The following is a 13,166-nucleotide window of genomic DNA, read 5'->3' on the forward strand; positions in this document are numbered from 1 at the left end:
TCGTGCATTTTAGCAGGAGCTAAAAGGAAAAGTCATAATGGTTCATCACCCCTGCATCGCGGCTGGCTTTGCTGGCGCATCTTCAGCACGGAAATATTGATCTCACCCCCATAAAGGCTATTTGTAAATGGTCTTTTGCAAATGCTTTTGACTGCAGGGAGAAGTGCCCGGGGGCATCCAGAGCTCTGGGAGAACAAGGCCCACGCACAGGGCACCAAGCAGGAATGGAGGCCCAGAAAGAAATCCGATACAAACACACCCTTGCAGAGAAAGCCTCCAAACCCCTGAAATCGCAGCCTGCCTGTGGGTACCACAGTGTGAATGCACCCTGTGAATGAAGCCACCCTTGTGGCTGCACACAGGGGCAAACAGGCAGCAGAGCAAAGACAAGCCCAGATATCCAGATTTCAGCTGTTTCTGCTGAACCAACCACCACCAGAGGCTGGCAGAAAGCATTTCTCTGCACAGCCATCCAGGAACAGACACAGCAGAAGGTGTGGAAACGGCACGGACTGACACACCTGGGCAGGTTATCAGTGCAGGAACCACTGACACCAACACCCTGTGTGTGCATTTCTGGGAATCCTCCTAAAACATCGTTAATAAAATGTTCAGCCAAATGCTGCTGCAGCCCTTTCACAGACAACGAGATCAGGAACAGCAAGAAACCTTCCAGTGTGCATTCCCAGCTGGTTGGAGTTGGAATGAGCAGCAGTTTGGGGCAGGGAAAAAGGCAAGAGGAGTCACTGCAATTCTTCTGTTTTATTAGCAAATGGACAGGATCTGGACATCTAAAGGAAATCAGCCCTTTCCAGCATCAACTCAAATGTTGTTGTCAATTCCTTGCACTGCTCCCACATATCTCTGTTCTTCATACAGCCAGAACCTTTGGGTAAACAAAGAGCACAGAAACACACAAAAAATACAATATATACACGTTTTCCCTCCACCTAAATGGTCTCAGATTTTTGGAGATTAGCAACACTTTGTTCATTTGACTTTGCAAGTAATATCAAAACACCTCAAGTTTTAAAATAAAAAATACTACAATATTCACAATATAAAACTTAAATACATTTTTTTTTTTTTAATTAAGGGACTGCTAAGAGCTATTGAGTGATCACAGCTCTTCCAGCAGAAGCTCTGGGAAATTAAGGTTCACAAAGCAACATCCATTTCCATGTTTCCATCCAACAATTTCATTCTGCACTGCTCCTGGTCAGAGCTCAGATCTTGCCATGCTCATGAGATTGCCACTGGAGACTTGTTCAGGTGTGGAAATGACGAAAAGGTACCTGACACTTCCTCTCCTCTCTGTTCCTGCCCTGTTAATGTGTTTCTGTTTTATGAAACAGTCACTGGATAAAGTGACTGCAGAGGAGCAGCTCATGGGTCACTGCCCTCCCTGCAGGATTTACAGAACAGGGCAGAAAAGGCAGCAAGAACCAAGGAGAAATTCAATCCACCCTTCCACAAGCTCATCCAGGACAAAAAAAACCCAAAAAACCACATAATTAAGTGTGCTTGAAAGGCAAGAGAATCAAATTTTACCTGGGAAATCCGGATTCTGTGATGGAATCCAGGATCGGATATTTCATTTTCACTTCACCTTTCAAAGGAAGCAGGAACTGGGACAAACAACAGCTACAGGATTTATCTCTTTGGTAACATCTGTGAAAGAGTCTTTCAGCATTGGCTCCATTTCACAGGAATCATAAAAGCTGATAGGATCCTGCAGAACTCACCCCACATTAAAAAGGGGCTCTGTGAGGGTGGGAAGGGCTGCACAGGACCTGGATCCTTCAGATTCCTGCTGCAGCCACACTGCAGTGCCTCAGTGAAAGCAGACCCAGACAGACAAGCTGAATAAATCATCTCTCAGTACAGACAGAAGGTCTGGAGTGCATTTTAGGGTATTTCCTTAAGGCAGAAGTGGGTGAGTACTGGCTGAGGAGACAGGCAGAGTTGGCAAAACCCAAGTTGCTCTGAGTGGCTCTAACATTTTTTTCACAGTCCAGTGGCTCCACGGGTGAGTTTAAAGAGGATTTGGATCCCATCAGTCCTGGTCACACCCAGCTGCAGCCTCTCTGTGACAGAAAACTGTTGTGTAAAAAAATGCCTGTGCTTCTGTTTGGCTCTTTACAACTAAAGTTTCATTTTCAAAGTTGGTTTCCAGCTCTCCCCTCATACTGCAAGACTCAGCTGATACAGCAGGGGCTGAAGAGGCAGCAGAGACCTCACTGTTCCTTCCAGCTGAGGACATGGGTTCCTCACTTTTGAGGAAGAACAGCCAGATTTGTAGTGCCACATTTCATATTTTACCCGTTCTTCTCTGGAGAAACAGCGTACCCTGGTGACCTGCTCAGCACAACAATGAACAGGAAGTCCTGTTTATCTCTGAAACTTACAAAAACATGAAAATAGTACAAGACACTGAGCAAGAGGTTTGTTCATGACCTAAAGCTGCCAGAAGTGTTGTATCAGGGCTGAAATCTCCAGTGCCTCTCTCAGAACTTACTGCACAGAGGCAGAAACCCACACTCCAAAAAGGATCCACTACAGACCCACACCACAGCTGCCACTAAAAAAAGTTGCATGAAACAGGTTAGAAATGTGCAGATTCCTTAATTTTTTAGGATGCCAACCCACTAACTGCACACAGTCCCCAGGTGAAAGGCTGTCAATACAAAGGCTGTGACAATTTTGAAGTCCACCACAAAAGGGTTTTTCAGCTGAAGCCTGCAAAGGAATGGGAGAAGAATAAATTTTCTTCCAAACCAGGGGTGGCATCCACTCTAAGTAGAGCATTTTTGGAAGTGCATTTGTCAGGTTATGGAACCAATTCCAGAAAGTAAAAAGGAAGGAATGAACAGATCAGTAAGAAAGAACCTGGAAACCAACCCTTCCTGGTTTTGTGGCTTATCTGCTCTTCTGTCATTTGACTGCTTGCTGCTCTGCAAAGGGTTAAATTCTGATCCTCTTCAGTGACTGCATCCTTTCAGCTGAGATAAATGAACTCCCAGGCAATAGGGCCAGTGGGAAATACATATGTGCTGTGACAACAACATGCCTCCAACCAGGAGGACAGCTCGAGGTCAGCTTTCACTTCCTCAGCCTTCTGCTTCTCTTGCTTTCTTGTCACTGCTGCTAAAATTGGCACAAGGGCACTTGAGACTTTGGAGCAGAGATTTTTCTCCTTGCGTCAAAACCTGAAAGGTTTAATATTTACCAGGATCATTGAAAGTAGGATCAGAATGTGGATTGGAAGTTGGTGTAATCTGAGGATCTCTACTGGAGAGCTGAGAAAATAGAACAGTCCAGATTTCCTGCTTAAGGGCACAGCTCCATTTTGCCAGCAGCTGCAACGAAGAGCACATAGTTTATCATGCTTGAAAGCTGCACAAATACCCACCAGGGAAGAGAAATTACTCTCCTCTAAAACATACATTTGGGTTGGAGATTAAGAGATGTGAAGACAGTTTTCTGGCTCCACCACAAATCACCATTCCCTGTTCTACCTTTGGGAACAAAGAGTCAAGCTGGAATTTTACCTGGAGAAGGAATATTAACATTAGTATGACCTAACAACTGAATTCTTTTTAAACCCTGATCTCTATTCAACTCTAGTATGACAGAGATTCCATGAATTCCAGATTGTTTTCCTGAAGCAATGTAAGAAAAAGCTGCCCCTAAATGTCATTTCAAGTGATCATCTTTGCCCCATCTGATGTGTCTGGGGACAAGGGAAGACATCAAATCCAGGTGATAATAATACTCATCCCTCTGGACTTTTCCCAGTGCTTTGCACGTGAAAAGCCTCACCACATCCCTGTGAGGTAGGTCAGTATTATTACAGTCCCTTAATACAGCTGTGGAAAGTGAGGCAGAGAAGTTCCTTTCCTGGAGGCCACTGCAGGAGTCTCCCTCAGAGACAGAACAGGGAGACAAGAAGAGAATTTCAATTTCCCCTTCTCTCCATATCTCCTCTCTTCCCCGTACAAACCTTCATGGAGAAAAAAAGCAGAGAAAGAGGCTACAGCGCCACAAATTTCTGACAAACAGCAGGACTCCTACTACTACCGCATGGACTCCAAGGGTTATTAAATACACAAGTACCTCAGGACGAACGGCGCCGCACGCGACCCCGAAGCCATCACACGACACAAACCCAGCTCAATAAATAAGTAAATACAAGCAGCCGTGACTGTCCCCAGCTCAGGAAGGTCCCAGGTGGGGCAGCTGAAGCCACGTCACTCCTGTGCCTCCACGGCCACGCCGACCAGCGCGTGCCTGATGGTGCGGCCGTGCAGTTTGTAGCCGTCCTGCGTGACCAGCGCCACCGTGCCCGGCTGCATGCCCTCGGCTGGCACGTGGCAGATGATCTCGTGGTCGTAGGGGTCGTACCTGCCACCCACAGGGTTCATCTTCTGCAGGCCGTGCTTGGCAAAGACGCTCTGCAGCTTGGCCTCGATGAGAGAGAGGCCCTCGTAGATCTTCTTCAGGGTGGGGTTGGGATCGCTGGGCCCCGCCTGGCCGGCAGCGCTCTCGGCTGTCTTCTCCAGGATGTCTGCCACCTCCACCAGGTCCCTGCAGAAACTCTGGATCCCTGCAGGAAGGAAATGAAGGACAGCTTACAGAACATCCAGTACCAAGGACAGACAAAGTCACAGTGGTTTGAAGGCACCTTTAAAGCCGCTCATTGATTTGAAGTTAATTTAGTCAGACCAGGCGGTGTCTTCTGATTCCTGGAACCAAAGCTTCAGCATTAAGAGTAATCTAAAAACTCCTCAAACCAAGTGATATGCAGGAAATGCACATCCATACCACAAACATATATATATTTGGTATTCCTGACAAAGCAGAGCATTAATATCTCACTCCAAGCAGTTTTTTGCAACTCAGATTTGATTTAGGACTCTGCTCCAGACACAATTTTGTCACACAAATGCCCATTCCACAGGGAACAAACACAATGAGGGGAAGCAAAAACAATGCATGGCTATTCAAAAGTACAAAGTCCCAAATTTATTCATAACTTAAAACCATTGTGGAAGAACTGGACCAAAATGGTTCTTGGGTTGGTCATGAAAAGCCAGGCAGGTTTTGTCATTAGAAAAACAGGGTTAGACTGGCTGCATTTCCAACAGTGATTTCTTGCACAGTGCAGAAATTCCAGGAAAAGCTGCCTCCCTCAGTTACATAAATGTCATAACTCTCTGACTGGGATGACACATTAGGGAAACAGAGAAAATGAGGCAATAGTCAGGTGCTGTCTGCAGCTGTACATGTGAACAGGCACCGAACAAAGGGAGAGCAAGGAGATGCAGCAGAGGAGCAGACAGAATGCCAGCACTTACCATTCATTTCACGGAATCAGAGTCACTTAGGCTGCTCAAAACCTTCAAGATCATCAAGTCAGCACTGCCAAGGCCACCACTAAACATGTCGCTGAGTCTTTTCAACACCTCCAGGGATGGTGTCCCCACCTCTTCCCTGGGCAGCCTGTGACAGTGCTTGGCAACACTCTCAGTGAAGAAATTTCTCCTGAAATCCAATCTAAACCTCCCCTAGCACAACTTGAGGCTGTTTCCTCTTGTCTTACCTCTCATCAATTGAGAAAAGAGATTAACCCCACCTTGCTATGACTTCCTTTCAGATTTTCCTCTTACCTCCAAGTCTCACTCATTGAGCAATTTCTAATAAAGAACTTATTTTTATTTCATGCTACATATAAAATCCCAAGAGCTCCAAAAACCCTCTCAAAATCAATCATCCTGTTGTTGATTATCCCCAAACTCAGCAGCCATTTTATAGCACCATGGGTGGAAGGTAAGAAAATAACAGCAGCTCTAATTTTGAGGCTGCTAGAATTAACTAACAATAAACCTCTTGAGATTCATGCATTATGGAGAAAAACAGTTTTTCATTCTCAGAGATGGTTCTGGCACAGTGCAATGCCTGAACAGCACTTTCTTCCCCCTTCACCTGCTTCTGCTGCCAAAGCTACAAATCCAGCTCCTTTCACTGATGCTAAAATATTTCTTCTAGAGGTTTTAAACATCTAATCTAGAGACTGGCAACTACTGCCCCAGGCTGCATCTCCCTCCAACGAACTGAAGCAGAGGAGGCTGTTAATATAGTAAAGGAGATCACAACCTGATGACACAGCTGAGTGTGAAATGCACCCTGCCAGAGCCAATCCTCAGCACACAGCAGAGCCTGCATTTTCAACCAAGTCAGCAGAACTAGACTCAGCTTAACTGGGACTATTAAAAATAAAAAAAAAATAGTCACAATTCTGTGATTCTGTGGGTAAACTTAATAGGACAGGACACAGCTGGACACAAGAGAAAAAATAGTGATTAAACCCAGATATCAAGAGTCCAGGCCAAACATCACAGCAGGCTTTAAAATAAACGAGGGAGGGCAGGACAGGGGGACAGAAAAGCTGCCGATCAGCACTTTCTGCTCAGGCAGGCAGGCCAGTGAGTAAACAGCTCTTACCAAAGAGTTTGGCATCTTCCACAAACTTCTGCGTTCTCCTCCGGACGTTCTCGGAATCTGCCAAAGCTTTTCGGTATCGCTCCTGTAACCACAGAGGGCACACATCAAACCAGGAGGGAAAACCTGACACTGGAAACCCCTCAGAAATGCTTTAAAAAAGAGAAGGTTCTGCTGGGCTCCTGCATTTTCATACAAAGCCAAGTCCTTCTACTGATTAACCAAAAACTGCAACTCCCTCAGAAGGCCCAAGGAAGGCCAAAAATATTCTGGGCACTGAATGACTGAATTCAGCTGAACAGCCACTGGCAGGCTGCTGCTGAGATCCTCCTTTCTCCAGCAGGCAGCTCTGTGACAGCTGATTTCTCACTTGGTGCAGGATTCTCAGGGTGATTATCTCCAGAGCAGCCCAGTGCTGTGGCATTTAATCCCCTACCTCAGTCACGTGTGTTCTTCCACACAGAACCCGATTTCCACCACACATGGGCACTTAAAAGGACTTCCCTTCTTGCATAATCTGGATCCAGTGTGACATAAAGGTATTAAAGGTCCACAGGAGGGGCACGAGGATGGTGAAAGACCTGAAGGGGCCATGGAGGAGCAGCTGAGGGTGCTGGGATTGTTCAGCTGGAGGAGGCCAAGGGGAGACTCCTTGGACACTGCAGCTCCTCATGAGGGGCAGCTCTGCCCTCTGTGTCAGGGACAGCAGCCAGGGAAGGGCTGGAGCTGGGCCAGGGGAGGTTTGGGTTGGATTTTGGGAAAGGTTCTTCCCCCAGAGGGTGCTGGCACTGCCCAGGCTCCCCAGGGAATGGTCCCGGCCCCGAGGCTGCCAGAGCTCCAGGAGAGCTTGGACAGCGCTCCAGGGATGGAGCTGGGATTGTTTGGGGTCTGTGCAGGGCCAGGAGCTGCCCTGGATGATCCTGTGGAAACTCAGGATATTCCATGACTCCGTGCCAATATGTGACACTAATCAGCACGAAGCTACTGCCACAAGGCTGTGAAAGAAGTGACCAGCTCCAACACACAGCTTTTCCTGCCAGGATCACACCATCAGTGGCCTGCTGCTGGCACTCCTGACAGATTATGGTGTTTTGGGGAAGGCAGGGTGGAATTTCACCCTCACACTCAGGGCACAGCTGCTCTGGAGCTCTGTGTGTGTCACAGCATTCAGAGAAAAATCCAGGGCTGAAAACCAGACCAAGCCAAGGGGACTGAAGCAAAGGGATCCAGCACACTCACAGTTAAATCTCGGACTTGCTCTTCCAATTTGATGGCTTTGTGCTCCAAGGCACAGTCAGAGAGGGGGTGCTTGGGCTCCTCACTGGGCTCCTCTGGTCCACACTCGTCTCCTGTACTCCTCTGCTGAGCTGCAGTGCTGAAAGCACAGGGGGACCCTCTGAAATGCAAACTAGGGACAAAGAAACAAAGTTGAGTAACTTCAGGGTCAAGGAGAATTCAAGATTAGTGTCATTATTAAAAGCAGGCTCTCTTAAAAGAGGTACACAGGATTCTACACACAATTTGAGTACTTTTCAGAAAACACAAACAATCAGCAAAGAAACACAAAGAGGTGTTTTTAAATTATTTTATTTTAGACTAACATGGCACACAGAGGCTTTACACCACTTCTTTGGCATACCTTGAAAAGAGTCAGATTTTCACAGAAACACAGAATAAATGAGGTGGAGATAAATAAATAAATGTGAGGAAAACACCTTCAAGCCCAACCTGTGCCCAATCCCCACCTTGTCACCAGCCCAGAGCCCTGAGTGCCACATCCAGTCACTCTTTGGACACTCCCACCACCTCCCTGGTCTTTTCCAACATAAATAATTCTGTGATTCCCTGTGTTTCACTCTGCCTCCTACTACACTTGCTTTTTCAAACCAGCCTAGACAGGGCTGATTCCTGTCAGCATGAGCTCCAGGTCCACCTCCCTCTCACACCTTACACCAGGAAGAATCTGCAGAACAAAACAGAATTCACTTCCAAACCGGCTCCATTCCGGAAACAGTTCCTAACAAGGAAGGGTGTATTCTCCTTTTTTGGGAATACCTGGGCTCTTCCTCTGAGCAAAGCTTTCAACACCCCCTTCATGCAGTGTTTTATATCCCCTCTATGCAATATTTTCCTTAATTTAAGTGCACATCTACCCTGTGAAAGGCAGCACAGCCCAGAAATCCCTGTGCTGGCACCAACTCCACTCCCTGTGTTTTTACAGAACAATTCCACTCTGCACAGAGACACTAATTTAGACCCCAGGATCGATTCAGCTGAGTTCACATTACCAGGCCTGCACCATTAAGCATTCTTCCTCTTTAGCAAGGCTGAATTGCTCAGGTTCAATGTCACAGAAGTGCACAGAGTTTCTTCTGAGGTTTATCATGAAGCCTCAGTGCCGTTCAACACTCTTTATTCCAGTACTGGAATTGAGCAGAATTCAATCTCAAGGAGTTAAACCAGCTGAAAAATAACCCTATAAAACAAGGGGACTTTTCTCTCAGTGTCCCTGAAGAGGTCTGCTGACAGATCAGATCAGTGCAAGTGCCCCTACCAAAGAGAAGCCAAACATGTGAGACGTGGGGCAGGGAGGGGGTGTCCCTGAGGTGGTTCAGACTGTCTCAACCCTCAAAACCCAGCTCAGGAGATCTGTATCTGCCCAAAGATCACCAAGCATCTCCTCCCACCCCGTGTTTAGCAGCCCAGATGTTTCCTCATTTAAATCCTTAATACCAGGTTGCTAAATGTCCCACAGCACTAATGACAAAACTTCCTTTCCCCACCTGAAGACGTCTGCATGTGCAGTTTTTATTAAGTGGGTACTTAAAACATCATCTGTATGTCAGACCGCTCCTTTTCAACAAATTATTGTGCCAAACACAAACCTGAAAGTGCTTTCTCTACTTACACTTGCTCTAGAGTAGGATGTTGCTCAGACTAATCTTTAAAGAACCATCTGAGTTCCAGGAATGCAAATACAGGGAAAAAAACCCCACATTTCATCCCTGGCTGCTGTTTGGGGCACAAGACCCCATCCTGAATGATTATTAAGATTCCTGTCACATTCATTTTATTGACTGCACTTTATCAAAGTTAGAGAAAGTAGATTAAACTAGAAGGGAAGATAGAGCAGGATCCCTTCACCAAGCCTTCAAAAATCAATCTGAGGCTTTCTTTGTACATAAAAATATCCATGGGAAGCACTAGCTACAAGCTTTATCCTTTATCATCTCATATTTCATTTCAAAGAGCTGCAGGGATGGAAATCAGCCATGCTACAGATGAACCAAAGAACCCAGAGAAATCTCTCTGGGCCCCTCAGAGGTGAAACTCCTGTGTTTTAAAAATAGGCTGTGCAGCTCAGTTAACTCCTCTGTGCCCAAGAAGCCGGAGTTAGGGAGGTATTTCCCCCTACCAGCGGTTACAGTGCAGGGAAGGGCGTGTTTTGCGTGGGAGATGGGCATGGAGGAGCCTTTCCCAGCTGCCTACGTGGAGCAGGGAGCTGCCTGCATGGACTCCTGTTCTCAGCCTCTGAACCCAAATCCCAAATCCCAGAGCACAAGGACATGCTCTGGCTGTCACATGCTGCCTGAAAAAGTTATGGCCAAGAAATCACAGCCTGACTCCAAAGGGAATTCTTCAGGTCTGTTATGCAGGGTTGAAAATGCCGCTGAATTTACTCCTTCCTGCAGGATGAAAGGAATCCTCCCCAACAAGTGGCAGGAGCTATTTACAGGCTGTCCATTGACTGGGTTCCATCTTCTAAAGGCTGGTTTGATCACAGCTACCCTAAAAATAGGCAGGGATCCCACGGGAGGAAGCTGACACATCCTGAAGCGCCAGGCACGTGGAAGTCGCGGGGCGTGTGAAGGGAGTTACACAAGTTGGTGCTACAGAAAGATTTACAAAGTGATGTCACAAAAAGCCGAAGAGATAAGAAAGAGCAGAGAAGTTGATTGCAGCCATATGGCTCAAGCCAATTGTCCTTCAATATTTATATTTCAGTGATGAATATTTATATTTCAGTGATGAGAGAGGGTTTCTGGTCAGAGGTAAAACGGTAGCACCTCTTTCTGGAGCACCCAACCATTCCAACCATCACCAAAGTGACCCTGTCTAAGGCGAGGATCCTTCCCCACCCTCCTGGAACCTCCTCCTCCCAAATCAGCATGACAAAATGCTGAGACACACACAGACATCTGCACTGCTTTCAGCTCTGATGAGCCTGCTTTGGAAGGAAATCTAATTACTGCCCATTCCTCCGAGCTGGTTCATCAGGGAGTGACTCCAGAGATAATCCAGTGGAAGGAGGGGATTGTCCCGCTCTGTTCCGCACCGGGGCACTTTTGGCTTCCAGCATGTAAGAAAGACCTAAAGCTCTTAGAGAGTATCCAAAAGAAGGACACGAAGATGGTAAAGCACTTATTGCACCTTTTTTAGGGGGGCAAAGCAGTTTTCACTCATCTAAGAGGGAGAATTTCCTGACATGCATCTACAATTAGTCCCAAACATAGCTGCCTCGATTATGTGCTGCAGATTTATTATATTACATTTAAATAGTCTTTTGTTGGTGTTTCTCTTATAGACAAAAATAAATTAACAGGCATTTTGGCTTTTTTTTTTCTTTTCACCTGCCCATACGTCATTCAAATAACCAAAGCACCTTTATTGATTTCTTTTTTCTAAGCCACATGGCACGATGGAAAAAAGCATGAGCGGACACTGTTCCTCTGTCTAAATATTGACACAATGAAATGGATTCTCTTCCTGCGACCACCCGAAACACACTGATAGCACATGTGCTGCCTCAGCATCAAAAACAAAACCCCGAGGAGCACATAAAAGCCGTAATTAATAAATAAATGGTTCAGCGACACACAGAACCCACCCACAGTGCCAGGAAACCACCTCCCAGCGTGACTTACCGAGCGCGGAAACGCTTTGCCTTAAAAACGAGTATTAATTCACGCCAAAAAAAAAACCAAACAAAACTTTTCCGGGAAAAGAGCTTGGTTTTCGGGGGTTATTTCAGCTGCAGGGCGTTCTGAGGAGAACGGCAGCGTTTTGGGGATGAGATGGGGAGCGGCGGGGGATGATGAGAAGCGGCGGGGATGATGCAGGTCCGGGTCTGGGTCCGGCTGTGGGTTCGGGTCGGGGTCCAGATCCGGGCCAGCCTCAGGGTTGGGATTTGGGCTGGGGTTCGGATCCGCTCCCGTTCCCGCCCCCGGCGCGGCGCCCGCCCGGGCCCGGCCCCGCAGCGCTGCCACGTCTGTCCCCGACAGCCGCGGCTCCGGGCCACCCGTGTCCCCCCTGCCCGGCCCGGCCCGGCCCGGCCCGGCTCGCCCCACGTACCTGCCTGTGCCGGCCTTGCCGGCCGCGGGCAGCAGGGCCCCGAGGCGCCGCAGGGAGCGGGCGGCCATGGTCCCACACGGACCGGCCCGGAGCGGCGAGGAGGTGGCGGCGATGAGCCCGCGTCACCGCGGAACTACAGCTCCCACACGGCCCCGGGCACGGCACCGCGCTGAGGGCATGAGGGGAATGAAGGGAATGAACTACAGCTCCCACACGGCCCCGGGCACGGCACCGCGCTGAGGGGATGAGGGGAAGGAGGGGATGTGGGGAATGAACTACAGCTCCCACACGGCCCCGGGAACGCCGGGCGGGGCTGAGGGGATGAGGAAAGGCGGGGATGAGGGGAATGAAGGGGTACGGATGATGCTCCGCCCGCCGCCGCACACGCCGCTCCGGGAGCCCGGGACTCGGCTCCGGGCACAAGGGGTCCGGGCTTCGGGGTTTGGCTCTGGACACGGCTCCTGACCCCCGAGACTCGGATCTGGATACCCGGCACCGGTTCCCTGGAGCTCGGCCCCGGCCCCAGCTCCTTCCCCCAGCACAGTTCGGAGCCGGACACCGGGCACACAGCTCCGGGCCCCTCGGCTCGGACCTGGGCACACAGCCCTGTCCCCGGGGCTCGGACCTGGGCACACAGCCCTGTCCCCGGGGCTCGGACCTGGGCACACAGCCCTGTCCCCGGGGCTCGGACCTGGGCACACAGCCCTGTCCCCGGGGCTCGGACCTGGGCACACAGCCCTGTCCCCGGGGCTCGGACCTGGTTCCCACAGGACTCAGACCCACACACAGCTCCTGCCGCTGGCCTGGCAGGTTGAGGGGTGGTAACAGGACAGGTTTCACCTGTAGTTCAGGAAAGGACTGGAAGAGACTGTGAGTGTTCCTTTCCCGTGGTGAATAAACATTAACCAAAGCCCAAAGCCTTGGTCAAAGCCACTGACAACTGCAGGCTACCCACAGGGAGCCAGTGTGAAGGACGAGGGGCAATGCCTCAAACTGCCAGAGGACAGGGTTAGATGGGATATTGGGAATTCTTCCCTGTGAGGATGCTGAGGTCTGGTACAGGCTGCCCAGAGAAGCTGTAGCTGTCCCATCCCTGAAAGTGTCCAAGGTCAGAGTGGATGGAGCCAAGAAGAATCTGGGATAATGGAAAATGTCCCTGCCCCTTGGAACAAGATAAGCTTCCAACCCAAACCAGTCTGGGATTCTCTGATGTGCTTTCATGGGCTGCTTGTCCCAGCAGCTGCTGCCACAGGAGTGCTGAGCCCACCCCTGCCCCTTTCCCTGGGAGCTGGAGTAGCTTTCCCACCCTGTTC

General features: G+C 49.0%; 1 protein-coding gene across 1 annotated transcript; it reads right to left on the minus strand.

The window, feature by feature from the left end:
- Nucleotides 1-743: 743 nt before the first annotated feature.
- GRPEL2 (GrpE like 2, mitochondrial) lies at nucleotides 744-12,948 on the minus strand. Its single transcript, XM_086851271.1, has 5 exons — nucleotides 12,506-12,948; nucleotides 11,854-12,438; nucleotides 7,741-7,909; nucleotides 6,505-6,586; nucleotides 744-4,606 (listed from the first exon to the last, which is right to left on the minus strand). Exons 2-5 carry the CDS (start codon nucleotides 11,919-11,921, stop codon nucleotides 4,251-4,253), a joined length of 675 nt encoding a protein of 224 aa, XP_086707397.1. The 5' UTR covers nucleotides 11,922-12,438; nucleotides 12,506-12,948; the 3' UTR covers nucleotides 744-4,250.
- Between the last annotated feature and the right edge of the window lie 218 nt (nucleotides 12,949-13,166).

This window comes from Cyanistes caeruleus, chromosome 15, assembly GCF_971803275.1.
Source record: "Cyanistes caeruleus chromosome 15, bCyaCae1.hap1.1, whole genome shotgun sequence".
NCBI lineage: Eukaryota > Metazoa > Chordata > Aves > Passeriformes > Paridae > Cyanistes > Cyanistes caeruleus.